Here is a 25258-nt window from a genome sequence, read left to right as displayed (position 1 = left end):
CAAAGGTAAATTATGCAAATCAGAATTATGCAAAAACCTTTTTTTAGTTATTACTGCTTCTATTTTGTGCAGCTGTCCATTAGAGTTCATTATGTGAAGATGAAATTATCTTGGTATTGTATTAAAAAAAAAAACCCACAGCAAAAGTCAGAGGCTTGTGTCACCGATGAGCTTTTATTGCTTTTAACACCTATTAAGGCACCTGACAAACAGAACTCGAGCATTGTAGCTGGAGTCCTCTCCTAAAAGCATCCTTCTTAGAATCCACAAAAAGTCATGCAACTGGCATTTGAAAATAAATACTTTGCTTCCTACTAGCAGCTTTGGGGGTATTTCCCTCCATACATATACATAGCACAGCCCAGTACTCCTTTTTTTTCCGAGCCTCTCTTATGTAACAGACTGCAAAAACCATCTCTGAACAACGTGATCAAGATGTGATCTCCTCTTTTGAAACTACAACATTCAACATAATCACATTCGACCCAGTCCCAAGCTGTTAATCAACTTCTTACTAATGACGATGATCAATTGCAAGTTCTCTGCAGTTTTGCAGCTATCTGATATTCAGTAAAGGCTCCCAAAGGATCGTTCCATTCACAGACCAAAAAGAGACAGCTTCACCAACTTGACTCAGAAATTAGTCTTACAAGGGTATTTGATCATCGTATAATGTTTTGCTTAAATATCAGTCTTCCTAGGTAGTTTGGGTTTAGTGTTGGGGCTCCTCCCCAGATAAACTGTGTAAGGGCAACAGAAGCCCTAAAGCCACTTGAGTCTCAGAGGCCCACAAGTAGGATATACAGCAGCTTTCTCTGGAGACCTGCCCTTAACCCCTCTGTGCCATATCGTTTATACACTGGCCAACTAACTAGGCTGGCTGTCTGAAAAAGATAAATCCAGCCTACATGAGTTGCATAATCAGTTTATTTTTTAAGATAGGATGAATCTATCCTGAAGTACAGAATGATAAAGATTTTTTTCCCTCTCTTGATTTTGCAAAAGACACAACAGACTTACATAAACTACATATAATTTTGGCTTGTCCTCTCTCTGTCTTGAGGTACGTAAGTCTTGACGTACCCTATGGAGAGGTTTGCTACAAAGCAGAGCTCAGGCTGACTCACTGTTTTCGCTTTACATATAGGCTACCTATAAAGACTTTGAAAATAAACCTGCAATGTGAAGTTTTTACCTTGTTATTGCCAAAAAAATGCATACATGTTTTAAGGGGCACAGATATCAGTTACTACAGCCACTAAAGTTAAGAGCTGGGTGTTCAATAAAGGAGCCTATTAATTTCTAAATATTTCTTCCAAGTTTTGAATTTTTTTTATTCTGGAATGCATACGGTTAACCATGACACCTTGAATCCAAACAAAGCACACTCTAACAAAGTATAAGAAAATGTAACTGCACAAGATACTGTATTACACTCTTCCGTGTATTGGTCTTTCTAGTCCCTCCAGGGGAAATTTAACATGGTTTCTAAAATTATCCCTCTTACGGGTTTTTTCATTTCTCTCCAAGATCCCCGGCCAGATGAATTTGTGTATTACATGTACTGCCTGTGCCGCTGCACCTCCTTCCTCTGTGGTGACTTGATTCAGCTGAAGCTACGATTTGACCGATCGATGCAAGCACATTACACACCAGAATAAGAGTAAGGTAAGGGTAAAGGAAAGAAAAGCATCTCTCCTTTCAGCCATTAAATATAGATCAACGAAACATCACAGCGCACATCGCGGCTCCCCTCCCCACCCCCTCCGCCCGCTCCTCGAGCGCAGGATTTCGCAGACGGGGGCTTCAAAGGAAGAGCACACACCCCACACACCCCTCCGCACACACAGACACGCACACAGACACGCACACGCAGCACAGACACACAGAAACACGCAGCAGCCTTCGCTCGGAGCCGCCCCAGGGCGCGGGCTCCGCGCAGGGCCGGGCGCTGCCCCCGCCCGCGGGTCCCCGGGCCCCTTCATCTTCCTCCTCCTCCTCCTCCTTCTCCCTGGCCCATGACTTCACCGCCGTAACGAGCACATTAGTGCAGGGCGTCGGGAGACACGGTGCCGCCGATGCCCTACATAAGCAACGACTAACGTAGAAAGAAAGGGAGGAAAGCGATGGAGGGGGGAGGCCCGGGAGAAAGAAGCAGGAGGGAATAACGCACTTTGTTACCTTTCGGCTGAGGGCACAAACACCGCTCCTTGCAGCCCAGCCCAGCCCGGCTGCCTCGCCGGGGAGCAGCGCAGGACCCCGCACCAAGAAGAAATATCACGCAGGCGGGAAGGGTGTGTGGGGGGAAGGGGGACGGACCTGGCACCATTACGGTGCCTGTCGTACTCACCGATCGGCGCCGATTCAGTCTGCTTGCTCCCAAACATATACCAAAACCCAAGAGCAAATCCTCAGTCCGCTAAGCGAGAATGAAGGAGGGGAGCGGGGGGGGGCGAGCGACGGCTCCGGGCTTCACCGCAAGGTCCTGACCTTGCCCAGCTGCAGCATCTTCGGCTTGCCCCCCCCCAGGGCGTGCGTGTGCGCCCGTGTGCGCCCGCGTGTCCCCGTGTCCGTGCGAGCGCACCGATCCGGCTCCGAGGGGCTCGGCCGCAGGACAGCTGCCCGCTGGCTGCCGGGGCGAGGAGGGCTCGGCATCCACCGCCCCGCCGCTGGGGCGAGGCGCGGGGCCGCTGCGGCGGCGGCGGCTGGGGCAGGCTGCGCGGCGGCGCCGTAGCGCAGCGCGCCGGGCGGGCGCACCGGCCGCGGGATGTGGCCGAAGGAGACACAGCCGCCGCCGCAGCATCTGCCGCCGCCGCGCTCCCGCCCGCCCTGCCTCCCTCCCTCCCGCCTGCCTCCGCCCCTCCCTGCCCGTCCCCTCCCCAGCAGGAGCGCGCCCGCCGCGGCCGAGCAGCCGGCGCTGGGGGGGAGACAGGGGGGCGGGCGGCCCCGCTACCGATGAGGCGCCGCCGCTGTGCCGGGCGGGGCTGAGGTAGGGCCGGGCCGGGTCCCCCCGCCTCGCCGCAGAGGGGCGCGTCCCCGTGTTCCCCCAAACCCCCGCGGCCGGGGCGCTCTGATTTACTGGGGAAGGGGCAGGCAGGGCGGAGGGCGCAGGTGTGGGAGCGCACCCTAGGGCGGGGGTCGTCGGTGGGGAGCAGCCCCTCGGCAGTGAGCGCGGCTCCTGCTGTCATGGGTTGGGAACTTGAGGTCTGCCAGCCAGAACGGTAACAGCAACAGGGAATCCAGAGCTCCTTCCCCGGCTCGTGTCTACCTCGGGTCTCTCCTCCCATGCTTTGGGAAACCTAGGTGGACGTCCTACCAGGTTTTCAGAAGTCTTCTTGCGAGCAAAGAGGATAAGGAATATGGAAGTCATGTTTTACTCCGGCGCACACTTAACCCTTCTTTGAGAAACTTGTGTGGAATGCAAGTGCAGCACTCACCTGAAAGTTGCCACTCCACGGCTCCTTTCAACTCGCCGCTCGGAGTTTTGGTACCTGAACAAAACCACGCAATTTTTTGGGGCTGTTGCCCGGGGTAACCTCTGCTAGTTCAGGCTCGCAGTGTGCTGAGCATCAGCGCGGCACTGGGGGCAGCCAGAGGCGCGGCCGAGGCGCCCGGGCAGCGCCTACAGCCGGTCATTTGCTGCCCGACCGCGCCGTCCCCGCACCTGCCCCGCAGCGAGGGAGGGACCCGCGTGTCCCCGGGCGCCAGGGGCGGCCAGGCGAGCCGATCCCACGGGACACGGCGCTCCCATCCATCCTCCCCGCGCCCCTCCAGCCCCGCACCGCCGCACCGGATAAGTGATGAGGGACCCCGCAGCGGGACTGCGGCCGGGCTGAGCCGAGGCGGCGGCGGAACGGGCCGGCACCGCCACCGGGCTGCACGGCGACTCGCTGCTGCCACCTCTCGCTTGGCCTTCTCGCAGCTTCCCAAAACTGCTGCGAGCAGAGGAGATTCGCCTGCCTGAAGATCTCACTTCTCACCGAGGGATGGTTGCGGTGGCTAACCCTCCCTAAATGTCACGGGAGGGCCGGAGACTGCGTCTTCCCAGTGCCAGAGTGCCTTGTTTTAGGCCTGAGGTCACTTTTGGGGGGGGGACCGGGGGCTTTATTTTCGTATTTATTGGACCATATAGATGACTAGCATGTGTTCTTTCCCTGGTTTAGGTGAAGATGGCCCATCCACCTGTGACAAAACCGATAAGTTACAGCTGAGGGTGATTCAGCATGGCAGCACTCCTCAACGCCAATTTAGACTTTGCCCAATTACTAGGACTTGTGAGAAGAGCACCTCTGGGCTCAAATCTAGAGCAAGCCCAAAACCTCATTGTCTGGCATGTCTTGATGCCTACTGAGTTGCAACTATAGAGGGGAGCTTGCTGGTGGCACAACACAGTGGCCAATCCAGTCTTGGCTTGAGTAGAGAAGCAACCAACTAGCCCATTGTCTGAACTTTGGTTGGACCAAAAGTTCATTTCGTCTGCTAAGTGCAAGACCTTGGGTTTGTGATTCCCAGCCTGAGACAGACATCTAATTCTGAACTGAAAGTAGTGGATCACTCTTAGTTGCCTAGAGCCACTGTCTTACAGTTCAACTCCAAGATGTACTTGATAATGGAATTACTGGGTATCAAGTATCATAGATATGCCATAGCATCATCTGATCCAGCTTCTGCAGTCCAGCCTCTTTTCAAGAGCTTTCTGTCAACAAAGGTAAAGGAGATTGAAAGACCAGAAGTAAGCTGTGTCCTCCTTCCATCCCCCCTCAAATATTCCCAAGTAATAGGGACATTTCATGGCCCTTGGGACTCTACACATCTGACCTAATTGTAGGATAAGAAGTGTGCACGAGTGAAGAAAGAACCTAAAACATTCTCCCCACACTGCAAAGGTTACCCAGCTGGCTATACTGACTGGGATAGTTAGTATGGAAGCTGTTAGCCTGGAAGTTAAATACAGGAACAGTAAAGATATATAATAATGTAGACCGTCTGTAGGGAAAGTGAGGCCTGGAGGCAGAAGGGTTTTGGAAGAATCTGGGAGGTATCTGAAATACCTTTTCATCTCACAAGGTTTCCTCATTTCACATCACAGTTTTGCATGAGAGGGATTTCATCTTAAGATGCTGCAAGATTCAAAAAGCTTCTCCTTTTCCTGTCACTTTCCTCCCCTGATTCTCCCTGCATCACATTTTCAATATTCCCTGATACTAGCTGAGGTCAAGAAGAGACCAGGACCAAGCCCTGCTTATGGATATAGAGAAACGTAACAAGGGAATTAAACCAGAGTTTCAATATGACTTTTTACTGCTCTTGCTTCTGTCACAGAGGAAGAGTGAGGGAGATCGGTGAGGAGAAAGAATGTGAAAAGTAGTGAGATCAACTTCTGGAAGAGGTTGCCCCATCTACAGTAAGTGCTGTCTGCCAACTTCATTCTCAGTGACTAAACCTCTTCTTCTGACAAGCCAAAAGCTTGTAGGTGGAAGCTGTTCACTTTTTTTGGTAAGTCCCAGACTTCTCAGATATAGACAGTCTGTTTTCTCAGGCTTCTCAGGTCTGTACCTAGAAGTGATGTATCTATGGTTATCCTTGGTTATCTTTGGTTAACTTCCCTGAGGGTTTGTTCGAGTTGGAGTTTTTTATTTTTTCCTTGAAAAACATGGAAAAGAAAAGGAAATTATCATATCAAGGCAGATATTTTCTAGCACAGGAACTTTAAAAGCATCTTCGCCATTTAAATTTGCCTGTTAGATTTACAAAGGTTCTTGAGGCCTCCAATTTTTATTTGGTCAAAGTAATGGCAAGTAAAAATTTTAGAAATCAGAAAAAAAACAAGTAGTAAATTGTATAGAGTTAAATGCAGAGATAGAATTTTCAGATAATTAGTCCTCCAAAGGAGTGTATTATAAAAACAATAGCAGTAAAAAATTTTTCAAGTTTAGGCTCAAGGGTTCCATCGCGGAATAGCTGGTTGCCAGTGGTAATTTTCCCATCCTGCTAACTAAAAATACATCTTTTTCTTTGTGAAAAATTTTGTCATGAGGTAAAGGATGAAGCTAGCAGTGGAGGAACCCAAGGAAAAGTGCAATAGTCAAGAGTTGGACAAGTCATCTAAAATATGGGATACCTAGATACTAGTTGTGTCTGCGTGTTCTGTCGCAACATAAATAATATTTAATTTTTGTTCCATCTTTCTTGGAACAGAGTTTGGAAGCTTGAAATTTTGGACAAAAAGGAAAACATTTCTTTTCTGTTTTGACTTTCTTTAAGATTACATTTAAATTTAAATATATAGTTCATATGATAAAAATATATAATATATATTTTATTTATATACTATATATTATTATGAACGATATATAAATATATAGTTCATATGAAGATTGTTGAGATTCTCTGTCTTGGTCCAGGTCCAGTAACTTCTTTGTCACGCTGAAGTCAATGGGAACTTTCCATAATATAAATGTAACTGAAGTGAAAGTAGGTATATGTAGTAGTTTACTGTTTCAGACAATCTTTAGCAAATCTGGAATAAAATTGGGAAAACTTGGTTTTGCCCTTTTTAATAAACTGAAAAACCAGACAAGCATGAATGGTTTTTCAAGTTTAGACCTGTATTTCAAAGAACTTCTAGCAATTACTGTCTTATCCCTTTCTAAGAATTATTTCAAGGTGAAATTAATAAAAGAAGTTGACAACATCCCTCGCAATGCATTTCAGATAAGAAAGAGCTAAGAAAGAGCATGTTTTTTGAGTCACACAGTATGGTGTCTTAATGAAACTAATCTGGTAGTGAATTCAAAGAATTGGTCCAAATTTCTTCTCTTTTATTTGACTTTGATGTTATATTTAAAAAGTCAAATCATCATTGAATTGTAGTAATAGTATATGTATTTTCCATTTCTCCTAAATTGTTGCACAATATTGTATAACAACAAAGTACCCGTAAATCCTGGGATGAAGATGATTTTCTACACCACAATGATGACATGACAAGAGAAGGTTTGCATGATTGTATTTGCATAAGCTTACATTCGGAAAATATTTTTTTAAACTGAAGTCTCCTAAACAAATATAAGTTATTTTCAATTCTGAGGCACAGCTGGCTTTGACTCAGTCTGATTATGAGTAAATTATTGTTGAAGTGCTAAGCTTGACTGGCAATAGGAAGATACAATTGAATTTGTAGTACCTGCAGATTTTGTAAATGAATCTGTATTTGCATTGGAAGAGTTGGTTTTAATGTACTGAAGACAGCTCACATCCCTAGGACCTGACTGAGATTTTCTTATTCCCAGCTTCGTCCACTGATGACCAGATAGGCAGTAATGAGCAAAATCTCTCTGAAACATCTGTATTAAAATACTTTTGGACCTACTTTACTTAAAAATAATTGTAAAAGTTATTGTTTAGTGAATAGCTGCCATTAGTTTCCTAAACAGTTTGGCATTTTGAGCATGTCAGATTTTCACATGAAATGATAAAAAAGTTTAAAAATTCAATTGAATTCAATGGTGCATGTCAGTCAAAATCAATCAGAGCTCTTATTCAAGGTATAGTAAGTGATTTTTTAGAAAGGGATTTTTAAATATATATACATATAGCATTTTTAATAATAAAACTTTGTCTATGTATTCCTGATTAATGAGCTAGTTGGAGTTTTACTTAACTTCAAAGAAAAACGTAGGGAAAATATTAAGAGGGTAACAGACAATGTAGCTGCTTTTCCCTATCAATTAAACAGATCTGATTTAAAGAGGGTTTGGGTGTTTAGTTTGTGGGGGTTTATTTTGTCTTTTGGTATATTGTCATTTGGAAGATGGAAGGCTGGAAGTTGAAATGAAAATGTAGTATAAAAATTGTTCTTTTCAGCATCCATTAAAACAGAGTTTGCTGTTATGAATTCATATACCCTGTACATGAATAGGCTATACAAAGAGCTGAATGTTCTGAAACAATTTGTAAACCCTAGTCCCATGGAAGAAAGTAATTTCATTCTGTCTTCTCACCACCCAGTATTACTAACAGTATGATGTCAACTTGGCAACCAATTGTAATCTATGGATTGGATATATCTATGGACGTTCAAAACATGTTTATCCCTATTATTGTCAACTGAAATAACAAGCCATTCTCAGGATGCATCCCTTAATACAGTTACAGCTATAACATAATTTAGGATTAAGGTATAACACTTACAAAACAATACTGTACTTTTGGATTCTTTTTTCCTCTTCTCTGTATTTGTATATTGAATAAGTCCATCTCAACAAAAAAGACCATCCTCCAAAATGTCAAGCAGAAGTCTTGCCACGGATTCAGAAAATGATGCTGTTTGAATAAAAGTTAGTGAAACATTGTTACAATGATTATCCTTTTATTTAGTCCACTTATGTCTGAGTTTTACTTTGTATAATTCCACAGTGTAAAAGACTGTCAGAGTTCAAGGAACCAGTAAATTGATTATCTAGTTAGGCCTCATATTGCATAAGACTGAGATATTACCTACCCCGAAGGCAAAATTAATGACTTGGCATTATAGAATTATAGAATACTTGGTCATTTTCTAATCTGTGCTCTTTTATATTTAGTCAGTATGAGGAAAGATGAAGCTAGTTTTACCCCACTGTTATACTCCATGAGCATCATGATCTGAAAGTGACACACATTTACCTTTTCCAACCAGTGTGATTTTAATTTTCTGGAGAGTCTTGGTGTGTTTTTCCAGTTCTCCGGAGACCTTCTTGCCTGACACTTTTTCAGACCTTTAAATTTAATTTGATAGCTTCACTAACAGCTCTTATGAAAACCCACACCTCTGAAGCTCCATGGGTATACAGCTGTTAGCAAGGACAACTTACAACAATCGTCTTCTTATGTATGCACATGAGTGTTTTAGTGTTCAGGAAGACACATGGTAATATTCCCCATACATGAAGTTTCTTGGATATACCACTGGTGCATTCAAAATATTTCCCCCACCAGTGACACCAAGGCTGAAGTCACAGATGGGGGCTGTCCGGGAGCACTGATGGCAGTGCAGGTCCTCCAGCATATCCTGCACATTGTGAGGCTCAAAATGCTTCATTTCCTTTAATTTCTCATCTGAGCTGTTCTGCACTCCACAGTTGTGATGCAGATTGCCTTACACTTCAAACTGAGAATTCTCTCCATCAGGCCTCAGTTCATCTCAAAAAAGATTGGACTGTGTCAGGTCATCTGATTCATGCCTACTACCCAGCTTTACCACTTTTTGCTACAGGCTATCCTGCATAATTCGCTGTCTGGTTCTACACATGATTTGTAAAGAGGTGTGCTTGTCATCATCCCATAGAGTTTTCAGTAGCAAGTTTACTTCTACAAACTAAGTTGTTTAGAAAGAATAATATTCAGCAATGAAGGAGGACCAGTTGCTGAAGTTTAAATGGCCATTCACATAAGAGTTGAACAGCTGACTGTGCAATGGATGAGTACTTAAATTTTCCTAAGAAAGTTTACATCATGGTTTTCTATCTGGGAAATTAGATTTTCACAATGATGTTTTAAAAATGGAAATAGTGAAAAAAATCTGTGACACAACATTCGAACAATTATGAATTGTTCAGCTTGGTACCATTCTTAAAGTGTGTTGCTGGCTCATGTTCTTTGTGATAATTTTCAGCACATCTTTTAAGTGCATCAAGAAAATATGTGGTGGACAAAGGGCAGGATGTGTTTTTCCTCATTTCCTGTTCTACTCCTTCTCCTTCAATTTCAGGGCAACAGATTTTGAAGGAAAACTTGAGTTTCTTACCCTATGCTTTTTCAGCAGAAAAACGAATTGCTTATTTTCATGTAATCCTGTTATGTAAATCTCTGTATTACTGCACACCTGACCTCCCGTGTGATATTTTTAACTTAGTGGAAAACAGAAAGATATGTTTTATCAGCACCACTTGCTAAAATTACAAAGGAAAAGATAACTGTGTTTAGTATTTTCTTACCTTTTATGAAATAAGAAATAAATGAAAGTAATAAGCTGTAAAGTAGTACCAAATTCTAAGAGAGAAATAATATGTTTTATGATCCTAATGCAAAAAAAATGTATCACTATTATTATTTATCAAGTACTTATTAAAAATGTATTTATATAAATTTATTAGTCAGTCATTTTTGTTACATTTTGAAATTTCCATTAACTTCTACTGTGGCTATGCACTATGAAAACAACTGTAGTTGTTCAAAAATAACATAGTCAGTCCCAGCATCAGTCCTTTTGGAGAGACACTAAAAGTATGCTGTGACAGCTCTGATGAGCTCAACAGCCAGAATCCTTTTAAAGGGGTAAAGCCTTTTAACTGAGTTACAGAAAATCTTTGACATTTTCCATGTCAACTCTGTCCCTAAAGTAAGTGACTATTGTCACATACAGAGTTCAGATGGCAAATCATCTCCCTTTTCACTCTAGGATATCAATTTAGAAATTTGTATTTGATTCGGTGACCTTTGGTTATACTTATGTTATTTCTGATGCCTGAAAGATTTTTCAGCTGTTATAAAACAGCTGAGAATGGTACTGTAGTTTTGGAAGTTTGAACATATTCTGTAGAAAAATACAAATGAGCAACTATCCATCTTCAGATTCCTTTTTCCTGTTGCTTTTTCTAACGAGTGATTGACAATGTAGTTACCAATTTCACTTAATACTGCATCAAGAAATTGTGTGACACAGAGTAGGTTTTGATCTTCATACACTTAGCATGAATTTTATGGCTAGACTACTTTTGCTTTGTTGAGGTAGCTCTTTCTTGAAAAAAAACTTAAACCACAAAACAAAATGTAAGACATGTCACTATGCTGTTATTTTAGTAGTGCATAGTGGCTAAACCCCCTCGCTTTTCAAAAGCTACAGTTTTTGTTTTCATACACAGAGTTCAAAAAAAGAAGAATCATAGAATCTCAGAATGTTAAAGGATCATCTAGTCCCAACCCCTCTGCCATTCACCTCCCGATAGACCAGGTTGCTCAAGGCCTTATCCAGCCTGGCCTTGAACACTTCCAGGGATGATTCATCCAGCGTTTCTCTGGGCAACTCGTTCCAGCACCTCACCACCCTCACAGTAAAAATTTTCTTCTTAATATCTAGTCTAAATTTCCCCTTTCATTTTGTACTCATTACTCCTTATCTCTTTATAGAATCCATTGTGTGTTTATGGTGGCAAGTATTAGTTTCAACAATTTGTAAATTTTATCCTTCACTTCAGTTTCATTTGTAGAAGTCAATGTATTATAGTGAAGAAAAACACTTTGATCTGTAAAAGATATTACATCAGCGGTTGTTTAGCGACTTGTTCTTCAGATATAATATTGCATTAGTCTATTATAAAAAATGTGATCCGGAATTTTTACAGATCTAATAACAATCTCAAGATTGTCACAGTCTAGGGATAGCAGACAATTTACAATTTGTGTGTTTAATATGTATGTGAGGTGGTCATTAAAACAGAGGGCTGAGGGTCAGGATACTCTGTTACAGATCCTCACTGAGACAGGATATGTCTGTAGCTTCCATACAACTGATTTCTACTGTTTCACTTATTGAATGGGGGGTATCAAATTTATTAGACTAGACTGAGATTTTTGGATGAGAAACAACATATAAGCATGATAGAAAAACTCCCCCAATATAGGAAGTGTACTCCAGAATGGACAAGTACAAAGAGTCACCACAACATGAGGGTCTGTGAAAAGCAGACTGCCCTGACTATGATTGTTTCAGAGGCTTCTCTTCTCCCACTGGTTTGTCAGGTGGGCTCGGTTTTCCCTCTTATGAGTAATTGGCAAATAAATTTGATGTTACTGAAAGAGGTGAAGTTGCCCACCAGATTAATACATATTTTTTAATGAAGAATGACACAAACTAGGCGCTCCTGACCATTTTAGTAAAAGTCCTGACTACTCTTTCATCTCAGACAGGCAGTGAGTGTTCATCAGCCTTCCAGGGCAAGGCTCTTCCATTTATATATATTATATATATTATCTATGAGGTGCCTCATTTGCCCTTGATTTCTTGTCTCTGTAGACCTATGATCACCTGATTTCACTTCAATGTTATTGTCTACCTCAGCCAACTTTATCAACCTTTGTTTTTAATCCCCTAACATCCTATAGTAGTTTCATTCATTGCCTTAAAGCCCCTTAAAGATTCTGAAAATGTTTGCTCTTTTCTGAGACCCATGACACTTGTTCTCCTGCTCTGCACCCCTTCTTATCAGTTACAAAAAGCTGATGGAACCTCTCCAAGGCCTTGAGTGATTTGTTCGGCTGTGTTCCCTCAATCTGTGAGCTGGGAGATCTGGTCATAGATATTGTCTCTGTTATCTCTTTTTCCTGAGGGTCTGTATATCGAGGTGGGGTTTATTACTTTTTCTGTGTCTTCTGTTTGTTTTTTTCAATAATATTTTAAAATGTCTTTTCATTACAAATGTCACATGTCCTTCGTATTTCACACAGCTTTTGCCTTCCACCTATTGTTACGCTATTATCAATAATAACACAATGTTTGAGCAACTGGAGCTCATCTTCTTCAGAGAACTGATCTAGATGAAAAACCTAAGCCAGTTGTTTTTGTTCGAGTCATTTATTAAGTGGATTCTGAAGGTAACATCACCTGGTGCTCTTTCAAGCAACACAATGTGCTTTTTGCAGACTGAAGAGAGCAACAGCAACCTAAAATTACTTTGATTTTTACAAAGTATTTTACTGGTAGAAGAAATGCACTCATATTAAAAGAAAAACACCCCTGATAGCAACAAGTAACTAGCCACTTGGATTATATAATAATTTAACGTGAAGACTCAAAAACAACTCCAGTCCTGTGGGCTTTTAAAATACCCAATAATCTTCAGATCTTTTAGTGCTGCTTTGCCAGCTTTTTTACAACAGCAGCCTAGACAGCCTGCATATTTTGCACAGAACTCCCAGTATTCAGCAAAAACTGATAAGCCAACATATTTTAGCTGCAACCCTCTACTTTTCCCAGGGTATCTTCTTGAGCTCTTTCTAGGTAATTTCCCTGCTCTAGTGCCTTATGTGAGAACTTGCCCATGTGACTTCATTTCACTTAATGTTTTTTAGCTGTAAATCAGAAATCATTGAAAAAGAGCTCAGTTTTCAATAATTATTTTTTTCCTGCAGAAAGAGAATACTTGAAGAACACAAACCACTATGTGAAGGAAAAAACTCAAAGGAACTGGACAAATTCATATCAATTTTGATTGATTAAAAAAATTTTGATCTGTTGTAGACAGCCTGTCAAGATATTCCATGCACTTCAACCTCTTCTCAGAGGCAGTTTACCCTTTCTTGTTGTGTCTCCAAGTGACATAAACCAGACCTGTACTCACCTTAAGGTGTTCAGACTTTTGAATGATCCATGAATTTGATAGGTTTCTTTAATCTAGAGCTCTGGACAGTAAAAGAGTGGGACGTGGGATTTAAAGCCATTTTGGCTTTTCCAAGAATTATGTCAGGAAAGCATCCTAAATCCTAGATATAGGAAAATACATGGATTAATAAAAAGTGGTTTCTGAAAGACATGGCATAGGCTTTTATAGCATACAAACCTTTAAAACTCCTGTGAAAAGATTTGGTATTGCATATTCAATAGTATAATACAAAAAAAGAAAACCTTCCCAGAAATTGGTGATGATTTTATTTATTGCAGATTCCGAAGAATTCACAGATTGAAGTAATTTCCTTCTAAATTTGATCCTCACATGCTAAGCCAGCTAATCTAGAGAGCAAATATCCACCAGGTCTACTGCAGATACATTTTGAAAAACTCAGGTAAGGAGTGGTTGCTTCTGGAGGCAATAGTAAAGAAGAATTATTGTCTAGGTAACTGTAGTTTTCTGGCATGGTTTACTTATAGAGTGGATATCATCCTCTTCTGAAATGTGTTTAATACCATTAAATTCTCCAAATTAAATCTTACCTTACCTAAAATATTCAGTGTACATAGCTGATATTAAATTTTCTCCTTTTTTCTTTGTCTATGGAGAACAAGACTCGGTAACAAGTGCACAATGGATGGCTTAAAACTGTGATGTCTTTCAAATGTGATCCTCTGAGAATAACCTTTTCATGCTTACATAGTTTATTTCTTCCCATAGGACTGACTTCTAACAGGTTGCTTTTCACCTTTTACTTGCACAACTGCACACTGAATTTCTCACAATTTAATTTTTTTTTAATTGTGGGATAATTTCTGCAATTTATAAAAGTAATTTTAAATTCTAATTTTATGTTTCAATAAGCTTGCAGTCTCACCTGATTTTCCATCATCTGTGCTTTTAATAAGCTTGTTTTTACTTTAGTATCAAATCATTAATGGCAAGATTTAAGTAAAAACAGATTCTGAGCAGACTTGTTTGACTGTGGGCAGTAATTCATTGACAGATACCTTTCTGATTACAGGTTTCCAACAAGATTTACACCCACGCTGTAGTAGATTTACCCAGATCATCCTGTAATAAATTTTGTCTACATCATGTCTCCCTAAACTGCTTATAGAGTATCATGTAGGACACCATTAAAACTTTTTATTATTCTTGTGATATGAAACATATTTCTATGTTTCTGTGTTTCCATTTTATCCACAAGTTTCATCATCCCACTGTAAGATAGAACTATATTGATTTGACACATTTAATGTTTTTACAAATCGGCATTAATTGTTATTAATCTGTAATCTTTCAGTCTCTTGTCTACTGGTTTAGCTACTTGTATCAGAGTCCACAATGAAGCTAAAAAGTCTGCAAAAACCCCATTAAGTCATCCAGCTGAATTCTTTTTACTCTTTTTAGTGTTAGTCTGCATTTAGGCCACCTATTGTCCCTATACATTTTCAAAAATAATTGACAATGAATGTGTTCATTTAAGCCATTTCAATAAATGTTTTAAAATTAAACATATCGGGATCATCAGATTTCCAAACATTTATCTCACTTAAATGTATTCACATCTCTTTTCCCCTTGTTCTAGGTTAAGATCTTACCCCACTGGTGTGAAGTAATTAATTGTGAAAGCCAGGGTAATCGGTGGGGAATTTTGGAAAGGCAAGTTTCAAGGCATGGGTTTTCTCCACTGTTGGGTAATGAGTGGGGATTTTTTCACTACTCTTCTGCTAGCAAGCTGTGCATATGTTATGTGGATATGCCTTGTCAGTTTCACGGGGTTTATAGCTTGGTCTTTTGTTGCCATATGCTCACCTATGTTATTTTGTGTTAATCTTTAGCAACCTGATTTTGTCTTCACTTCCTGGATTCTTCTTTTGCACGAAGTAAGTAAAGAAGTCATTAGTTACATCGATCACTTCTTATCCTTCCCCTTCACTGCACTACAAGATTGTGTGAAAATATGACTGTGGCTTAAAAGTCATGTGCGACATGCCATTCTTCACTTCTTAGACAGATGATAGATAGAATGTGATGGATAAAAACTTATCAGAGGGAGATATACAGCTAATACAAAGTGAATTTGCTTTTTCTTAATCAGATATACATTTAATTTACATAGCATGCAGAAGTGTTGGAATTGCTGTAGTTTATTGACTAAATAAATTAATATAAAGACCTTGTCTAGAAGAGCATTAACACCTTTTTTGTTTCTCACCTGTTTTTATTAAGCCTGTTTTATAACCCTACAAGCCTGTTTTGCAAACAGTGTTAATACCAGTCAATTATACTAGCTGGCATTTGACAAGACCTACAAACACCTAACAAATTACCAACTGAGTCACTACATGAGCAGGCATTTACAGCTATGAACAATGCTAGTATTTCTATTTATAGGTGTTTCTGACTGTTTTTGTTTTGATTACTTACACACACATGCACATAAGCAGGGCTCATCAGCTCATTGCAGCCTCACAGTTGACTCAGTCTGGCAGCTGATGCATCTACAGCAGATCAGCTGCTCCTTTGTTAAAAGCTGTCACTACAGCCTGTAATAATTATTATAATTCACATTGCAGAATTCAGTAATTCTGGACAAGGGTGGATCCCCTTAAACCGAAAGCATTAAATAGTGTCACTGTTTACATAATAAAGGACATCTGATAAAGCACAGTATCTTGGTCCTTCATAATTGAAAATACTCATTATATACATAATATCTAGTATATTATATAATATTGATAATATTTTCAATTAATTCTGGAGAAGATATGACCTCTCACTCTACAAAAAGAAATGGTCTAACAAATAATATGAAAAGAAACAAAAGATCTTATATTTGTGCTGTCATACATGCAATCAGTGACGAACAAAGGAATGTTTGCATTACACACCTCAGGCTGTGAAATATTACCACTTTTTTGAGAAGAAGGGATTTTAACATCCATTTCACCTCCCATTCTTCTTTTGTGATGTCATCAGAAGAAGAACTCTCCAAACTTCTGTCCTGATATCCTTAGTAAAACTCCTGTAGCACTGTAGCACCTGCTTGTAGCCAGCAATTTCTTTTACCCTATCTTTAGACTCAAGACCTTTTATATCTTTCTTTTTCTCTTGGATTTACCTCTGATGTGCTTGATTCAAGAGGTTCAGTTGCTCTTGTGCAGAGAAGTTCTTTACCATTTCAGGACAGCCTGCCATTGCACAAAACAGCTCTCTACGACACTCCAACTCCTACTGCATGAAGCTTTTCCCATGCTGAGAAGAACATAAAGAACCATTCCAATACTGAAGGTTGAATCTGTGTTTCAAATTCACTGAGCTTAGCTTCATAGAGCATAATACTCCCACAGGCATTGACTGTGAGGAAAATGAGCCAGGCTTAACTTCTAGGCTTTCTTACTTACACACTCACAGAATATGGAGGGCAAGTTAGTCACTAGCTAGTCCCTGCTTTCCTTTTGGGAGTCTGAGCAGAGGCAGCGCTCCAGGGTGCTGCTTGTAGCACCTAGGTTGCCTGCTACTGTCAGGAGCTATTGTTACCACAAGGCAGAGGAAAAGGGTGAGCCAAGGGAGGCTGGAAATGTCCATCAGTTGACCTCTTCTGTCCTACTGGTGATGAAGGAAGACGTGAGAAGGGCTCATAAAGGCACCCCAGGAAAACCAGGGAATGCCTGGCACTTCAAACAACCCCCACCTATGGGAGACCTGGACCTCACATGTCCCATGGGTGCTCTGGCTGTAAGTGGGAGAAGGTAAATGAGCTATGAGTGGACTCCAGAAGGGAAATATTGGCAGCACACGCTCTGGATATAGTCAGATGGTGAGGAGTATGCAGCATACACAAGAGCTGTTCTCACCCATTCTGTAAGGCCTTTTCCCCTGTTGTCTGCCTAATTTTTTATATGGAAGCAAGACTTGGCTCTGATTGCATGAGAACACATTTTTGTGTTGCAAGATGCACTCAGGTATCATTTTGGACACCATTTGGCAGCTCTTAGAAAACAAATAAGGGTTTTCAACCTAGACACAAAAATGAAGCCAATATTATTTTAAAAGGCAAAAGAGGCTGAAAGGTTTTTCATTTTATGCTTGAAAACCATCTTATCAGAATGTGCCAGTGGTTAATTTTCCTAACATTTTATGTGTGTAACATGAAGGGACAATAAAACATTGGAAAAGGTAAAAACAATCAGAGATTGTAGACCATATGGTGAGGGCAGATCTAAAAGAACAATAAAGTCATCATCCTCTGGCCTTTAATGTTCATTTGTTTTCTGGTTGTTTGTAATGTGCCTTGTGGCAGCATTATAAATCTTCTTCCTGTGTAATAACTCTTACTACTTCTTTTCTTGCAATTACAAAAGGTGTTTTATTTTTATCAGCCATTCCAGACAACACAGATCCTATCTAATGTATATCTGTAGCAGTAAAAAGATTGAGTGTATAAGTGTCTCATATAGTGTGATACATAAAATCAAACATTAATAAAGGCTTTTGACAACCTCCATCTGTTTGATCTTCACACTTCCCCCTCTGCTTTTTAAGAGATAAAGTCTTGAAGTATTTCAGCATTTCCTTTAAACCATCTAGTCTGCCAATTTTTTGCAGCAACTTCTCAGTTGCTTAGTCCTATGGCCAAATCAGAAAACACTGTTTTTGTTGGGGTCATAGGTGCTACTTTTGTGCCTCTGAAAAACACATAGAAAATATCTTGGAGCACTTCTGAATCTGAGAATGAGTTGCTGCAAAGCATTGACTGTGGGGTCATGGAAAGTGTGACTACATGTACCGAGATGTAGGGATATAAAAGATTGAGAAATTCTTGAACAGAGTTTTATCGAGTTGTAAAGCTACACTTGAGCTGAAAAAAGAATTACCATTTCCTTGTTTCAAACATAAAGTATCAGGATAGGTTTTCTTGATGCAGTTTGTTGAATGTCCATGCCAGTAACTAAAGCATGGGAAGTGCAGATCTTGATCACAAGAATTGTCTTATCACAAGAATTCTCTTATAAAAGTTCAATCCTCTTTTATAGAAATTAGATCAAGCAAATTAAAAGTAAGTACCTAAATTGGCACTTCTGTCTCTATACTTAGACCTTCTGACACTGCAACTATATTTTATAATGCTGTCCAGGAGTTCAAACTAAAATCAGAATTTCCCAGGCAATAAAAAAAACCACCACCAGCAGCAGCAACAAAAAACCAAACAAAAGTATCCCCCCCAAATCAGGAAATATGAATCCATAGGCTGAAAATGAGAAGGTTCTTTCTTATCTTCCACATAAAACTTGCTGGTTTCCTATAAGCACAAACATTAGGCAACAGTTTCATGCTCTCAGTGAGTTTAATGTAGGTGAAATAGATTTAAGATTAATACAGGAGAAAAAAATTAAAACTATGTAATTTAATGTGTGAGAAAACAGTATTACAATTTGATCTTGAGATAGTCTTACATCTCAAGAGTTTTCATACAAACCAGTGAAGTCCTCGAAAAAATTCAACCCTTGCCTTTTATGTTTTGTTTAATACAAGTAATTATTTTATTTCATTTGCTAAAAGTGATATTACTATATTTTGAAAGATGATAAAGAAATTAAAATATGATAATAAAAACTTGCCCATATCATGCTATGAGAAACCATTTAGTGATATTATAATGGCCTTAGCTTAATTCAAAATTTCTTCTTCATGAAGATGTATTCTCAAGAACCACAAGGATGAAAAATCACTTAAATGACTGTTCTTTGCTGTGCTTTCATAGGTGATGCCATACATGTTGCAAAGAAAATATTCATACCAATTTTAATTTTTTGCAGCTCTTAATTCTAACATCTGCAAGCAAGAGAAAATGTGTTTTGAGAAGAAATAATAGAAGATAATATAAGAAATTAAATCTCTCTGTAGAATAAATGTATTATGAGTTCCTTTCTATATAATCAAATTATTTCCTATATTTCCACAATGCAGCACAGTACTTAAGAGCATCAAAACCAAGTAAGACAAAAACAAACATCTGTGTGCTACTTATATATAAAAATCAAGTAATCTTATATTTGTTCATTTCCTTAAGGAAGAGCTGCTTCACTAAAATTTTAGCCCGTGAGTGTATCAACAAAACAACTTACGAAAATACTTACCAGCTGACTATGAGTTGATGTCAGTGCAGGAATCACGTTTTGCTGAAATAGAAGCTGTCAGTATTTCTGTAATTTCAAAAAGGAGCCCCACTAAGAACTTTAGAGATCAAAAAAAGGCAGATGTCTAAATGAATGTTTCTCCCACCACACTAGTTGTTTAACACTGATTCAAAACTAAATACAGTCTGTAGAGCAAGCTAACCTATTCTCATTTCCTAGACTGGAATAATATCACTGCAGTTCTCTTACAATTATATCCTTTGGAAAATTCCTGAGGAACTTCCTTGGTGAAGTATCTCTGAGGGAGTCTTTTTTCTGAATCAATCCAGAATGAAATGGCCAAGGAGTTCTCACAGGGCTTTTATTGTATCACAGATGTCTCAATAGCTTTTAAGAGGTTTTTCAAGAGCTGGTTGGACAAAGCAGCCTGATCTGTATTGAACATTGATTGCGCTTTAATAAGGGAGCTGAGAATAAGTGATCTCCTAAGGTCCTTTCTTAAATGCATAATCTTATCAGTGACCTCAGTATCGTTTTTGAAATCTCTATTTATGACAAAAAACTACACTAAAGCATGATAAATATTCCATTACTTATGAATCAAAATTAGTTTTAGGATACCAAAATACCAAATGCCTCTATATGTATTTGATATATCCTTCTTCTGTATAGCAAACTGTCTCTTGGTTGTTTTGCTTGTTTGTTTTGTTTATTTTATATATATATATGTGTATATATATATATATATATATATATATATATATATGAATTCAGAGGCCTTTTGCTCTCAAGCGATGTTTCCATAAATTATGCCAGGTCAATTTTTATTTTCCATGATGTACTGTTTTATGGTCCTTGAAAATCTTTCACTTTTTAATGACTGTAAAGAAATTGGATTATTGTCATTCTATCTTAGAAACTGCATTACATTACATTTCCTTTACATTCTAGATCTGCATATCTTTTATATCTGGTAGGAAAAAAATTTACAGTAAAATGATGGTTGAAAAAAATGTGGAACTACATGTTCTTATAATATAGACAAAAATATTGTTCAAACTCAGATTTTTCTTCTTTTCATGCACAATTTTGATTGTAAGGTAAAAAAATGTAGGTTCTGAGGAGTAGGGTGGAGAAAGGGAAACTTAAAATTCTAGGGTATTTAATGAGGTATTTAATAATGATAGTATTCTGTTGTTGAAGCTTCCATCCTTTTTCTGTACATAGACTGGCATTGATCAAAATATATTCTTCTTGTGCAGTAACTGATGTGTGCTAGCACTTTTATAAAGCCCCAAGGAATTCTCATGGTAAAAAGATCATTTCTCCACAAGACAATTAAACTTCATATGCACTTTGTCCAACATCCACCTGAATAGTCCTCCCAGATAAATTAAAAAACAAAGTAGAGAAAGACTTTCTTGCGTTGTCTGGACTGCCCTGCAGTGAGAGCAAATGCATGTGTAAATACAACACACCAAAGGGTCCCTACTCCTATCATCCTTGACACTTTTACCATCATGCTTTAGTGCAGGGCTTACAAGTGGACTTTGCTGTCCAACCTACTCATTATTGTTATTTATTTCCTCCTCTTCTCTGTGTACCTCATATTCCATGACTCTTAGGAAAGATTTCATGCCCATATTCCTCCTCCCAATCCTTTCCCAACAGATGGCACAGGATAACTCTGCTTGTTTTCTCTAGCCTTCTTCAGACTAAGCAAAGAGACTCTTCAGTCCTTTCCTCTCATTTTCTTATAATCACTAATCCCAGGATTCGTCATAGGGTCTCTTTTGTACTACCATTCCCATGAGTGCTTAGAATGAGTACTCCTGACTTACCTGAAATTTATCTGGAATTATTTGTAAATGAACCAGCATGAACAGATGTGTGTTTGTGCATGCATACATATTTCTCTGTGTTAGAGGTATAAAGGGAGTTCCCATTCTCATGGGACGAACAGCACTTCAAAATTATTGAAAATGGAGAATATAGAAGCATCAGCAATTTTTCTGAGCAAAAATAAAAAGATGCGCCCTTTTATAAATGAATGATACTTTTTGTGTAGAATCCTTATCTGCAAAAAGATAATAATGTCCTGCTAAATGCTAATCTTTCTCGTTTTTAAAACTAAAACGAAGACTAAGAATAAAACCAGTAACTATCACAGAAGAGTTTTTGTATGTGAATGGTTTCTTTCTGCTCCATCTGTATTTTTTTTCAAATTTAGATGGCCTGTAGCACAGTCTGAATTGTGTTACAAAAGACTGTATAAATCCACTCTGTGTTAAGCAGCTGGTTGCTACTTCACCTTTTTTCTTACACATTATGTTTTGCCCATTATAATATCCATTTCAGCCAGATGGATATAAGTCTGAGGATCCCTATCCGTGAATGTTTACCTACAGCACCATCATGTGAGTGCACTGCTGAATCAATGATCAGAATTCTTAAGGAGAATCAATATGTTGTTTCATTTGATCTGAGATACCACCTTAGCTTCCATTTATGTAAACCTCAAAGGCCTCTGCACAACAATTTTTTTCAGAATATAATGAAAAATTAATTTAAATTGGCAAGCACTGTTGGAAACAAAAATCTATAGAATTTTATATATAGAAGAAAATATTGTCCATAAACTCCAGGTATGAGTGTGTCTGGTCATTCTGCAAAGACTGATTTTTCCTTATTTACACTCCACTTAATTAATTTGACTCCACCATAACTTGCAAGTGTAGTGTACAGAAGTAAAATAAGTTTTAAATAAAAAATTCAGAACCAATATAAAGCATTTAGTAAGGAGTTTAGTTCTTTAAAGAATATGATACATTTTGAGCATTAGAAGATAAAAAGGAATATGAAATAATTTCAGTGCAAAAACTCCCACAATGATTTAAAAACATTAAGAAATAAATAATACATGGCTGGCTAGTACTTGCATTTTACAGTACTACATACCTTCAGAAATATGATACCAAATCACCTTAGTTTCAGAATAAATATATACTAGTAACTAAATATATTATAGTTCCCATTGGTAAGGAAATAATTTATATCCAGCTTAGGGAAGGTTCAATAATCAATAAATATCAGTGTTATTTCACTGTGATGAACAACCAGCCAATGGAACTCCCTTCAATCATATAGCAAGCTATCACAAAGCAGATATCTTTATTTAAATACTTGTTAACTCAGAATTTAAATAGCTATGTCTTCTATGGAGGGGAAGCCATGTATTCCTATAATAAAGAAAAACCAGTATTAATATAAACCAGTATGTGACATTATACTGGGTGATGTAAAAATTACCAAGTGATGCATCTGACTCAAAACTCTCAAACTTTACCTGCTGAAATATAATTAAAGTCCTGAGTTGAGTCATATGCCTTGGAATGAATTCTGTCTAAAATGAAACATAATAAATGTTTGAATGAGGTAAGAAATAAGAACTGTGGCAAGACCGTGGGAAGTGCATGATAGTGCAAAAGGAAGGTGAAATAACCTGAATCATGTAGGCAGTAGAGAACATGTCTAAGTAACAGTAAGTTGTAAATAATTCATGGAAAAATTACCTAAGTGTTAACAAGATCATATGATTTCAGAATAATTTCAGTTTAGGTTGTGCTGGTAATGCAGTTCCACTACATATGAAAAAAAGAGACGTATTATTCATATTCTGTGATAACATTCCATACTGCAAAATTGGACATCTCCTTCACCCATATAAATTATTGCTCAGACATGATCAGGAAGACCCTTAGTGTTTTGCACTATTCATATAGTAGCAGATATACAACACATAGTTCTTCATAGGCCTCCTCCCTTGTTTATCAAATTAAACTATATTTTAAGCTATCATAGGGCTATTTAAAGAGAGCTTGTATTTCAAATACATTCTTCATCAGTAGTCATGGGGGAAGCATAGTGTCTGTTGTTCACTTACAGCAAAATGTGGTTATTCTGAGCAGCATTCATTAGTCAGCAGCAGCTGTATTCTGGCAAGGAAAGAAAGGGCAAAAACTTTTCCAGGAATGGATGAATGTGGATTGGACAACAGCTGCTGCAGTGTGAACAGTGTTGTTTCTCTGGTCTGATGTCCTCTTGTTACTCAGATGAGTCTCAGCTCCTCAGACCTTCTGCCACAGCCCATGAAAGGTAGTTTGTTTGATGGTATGATTGGGCAGATCTGCAGTCACTATGGATTGCTCAGTTATGCCTGAGCTTCAGCACAACTGCCTTTGTTCAAAAAGGATAAATAAGCATAGTGGATTATCAATATTCATATGGCAACTCCATTGTAACAGTGTGTCAAATGGTAAATAGGTTTTAAGTAGAGGTACTCGTACCTTGCACTCATTTACAGTTTCACAGAATCTAGAAAATACATGTTAAAACAAGAAAGAATTATTTAAAAGGAAAAAAAAAAATCACTCCTGATTACAAAACTTAAAACTATGGTCAAAGATCCCCAAAGAGCCTTTTTAAAATGTCAGGACCTAGCAGTAAAAGTAATTTGTTGCTGTAGAGACATATTTCATAGGGAAAACAAGGCTGTTCAGTCTTTCAGTTCTTTCAAAGATGGTAGTTTTCTGATTATTTTTTAAAGGAAACAAACACAAAATAGGGAAAGTGATATCTGGTAACAGAGGAGAGCTCTGATCTTATTTTCTTTTTTCCTCCCATTTTTTTAGTGCTTTTTATTGTCCGAGGCTGGAGCTCAATCACTGTAAGTTCTATCATCAAATTCATTCCCCTGAGTCCTGGGCAGATAACAGAGAAGGAAGGCTTCACACTAATCAGAAGGGGGATTTTGTTAACTTTATAATGAGCTAATCTGGAAACACCCTTAGGGAGATGAGTTCAAAGATCAAAATCAAAGGCTGAAGTCTCTGGAGTGAAAAAAATATTTATTTGCCTTCTTGATGGTTGGATTTCGTGTCCACCTGTTCCTTTCAAAGTGCCTCTTTAAGGACCATTAAAAGGGCAGTGATTAAGGGCAGATGTTGAACAGACTGTATTTCCAACACACCAGTTCAGATTAATTCATTTCTACGATGCTTTTTCTGGCTAAAGATGGTTTCAGCGCAGTCTTTTTATCACATCCACAGACAGATATAACTCGTAATTTTTTAAACAATTTTTTTCTCTCTTTTTGGTAACTTTTACCCCTCAGTTTATGTTATTAAGAGTTATCAAAACATTTTATAAACTTTCATTGACTTTGCAACCCTTCAGCTCACAGCCGGAATAGACCTCATGAACCACAGTTATTACAGTCGGCAGAAATAGATCCATTATTTTCTCAGTGTAAAGCTGATTCAAACTACAGTTAACAAAATTGAAAAAAATGAAAGTACTCGCTGCTACATCACTGGGTTTGACATTTCTAAATAATCTTAGTGTTTCCCTTTTCGTTTCCACCGTTGCTCAAAGATCCAGGCTCTGGGAAGTTTCTCATGAAATTACACCATTTTGCAGGAGACTACATAGAGTGAATAAGGGTCAAACCTGGACCAAAAGAAGCTTCTAATATAAAGTAAATATTGATGGTTATCTCTGTGGTGTTTCATAAATATAAAACTTAATATTATATCTCATGAATACAAGCTGTGTTTGCTGATGACTAAACTCTTGAGTTAGAAATGAGACTTTGATGAAATTCTGGAGTTGTGCCTGACACTGGAA

The 25258-nt window shown here is 38.8% G+C and overlaps 1 protein-coding gene and 2 long non-coding RNA genes across 8 annotated transcripts in view; 1 reads left to right on the top strand and 2 right to left on the bottom strand.

Annotated features, from left to right (window-relative positions):
* Nucleotides 1–2508, bottom strand: part of CTNND2 (catenin delta 2) — a 630539-nt gene extending 628031 nt beyond the window's left edge. For 2 of the 4 annotated variants that reach the window (XM_088170931.1, XM_088170938.1), the window contains exon 1: nt 2351–2507. In XM_088170931.1, coding sequence (XP_088027057.1) covers nt 2351–2387 — 37 coding nt within the window. In that variant the 5' untranslated portion in view covers nt 2388–2507. Of the gene's footprint in view, nt 1–2350 lie in introns of all 4 variants that reach the window. The other 2 variants (XM_088170959.1, XM_088170943.1) reach the window with 2 other exon arrangements.
* LOC148225332 (uncharacterized) lies at nt 1482–5643 on the top strand. The gene is made up of 2 exons (XR_015805762.1): nt 1482–1668; nt 4164–5643. It is a non-coding gene; the product is annotated as an uncharacterized LOC148225332 (long non-coding RNA).
* On the bottom strand, nt 5356–19963 carry LOC148225331 (uncharacterized). Of its 3 annotated transcripts, none has more exons than XR_015805760.1 (4): nt 19574–19963; nt 13380–13521; nt 8194–8325; nt 5356–5643 (listed from the first exon to the last, which is right to left on the bottom strand). It is a non-coding gene; the product is annotated as an uncharacterized LOC148225331 (long non-coding RNA). The 3 variants fall into 3 exon arrangements; XR_015805758.1 differs by lacking the exon at nt 5356–5643 and adding an exon at nt 6294–6520; XR_015805756.1 differs by lacking the exon at nt 5356–5643 and having other exon boundaries at nt 6294–8325.
* Nucleotides 19964–25258: the final 5295 nt, after the last annotated feature.

Source organism: Sturnus vulgaris, chromosome 1, assembly GCF_052056855.1.
Source record: "Sturnus vulgaris isolate bStuVul1 chromosome 1, bStuVul1.hap1, whole genome shotgun sequence".
In the NCBI taxonomy this organism is placed as follows: Eukaryota; Metazoa; Chordata; class Aves; order Passeriformes; family Sturnidae; genus Sturnus; species Sturnus vulgaris.
This window is presented reverse-complemented; position numbering and strand designations above follow the sequence as displayed.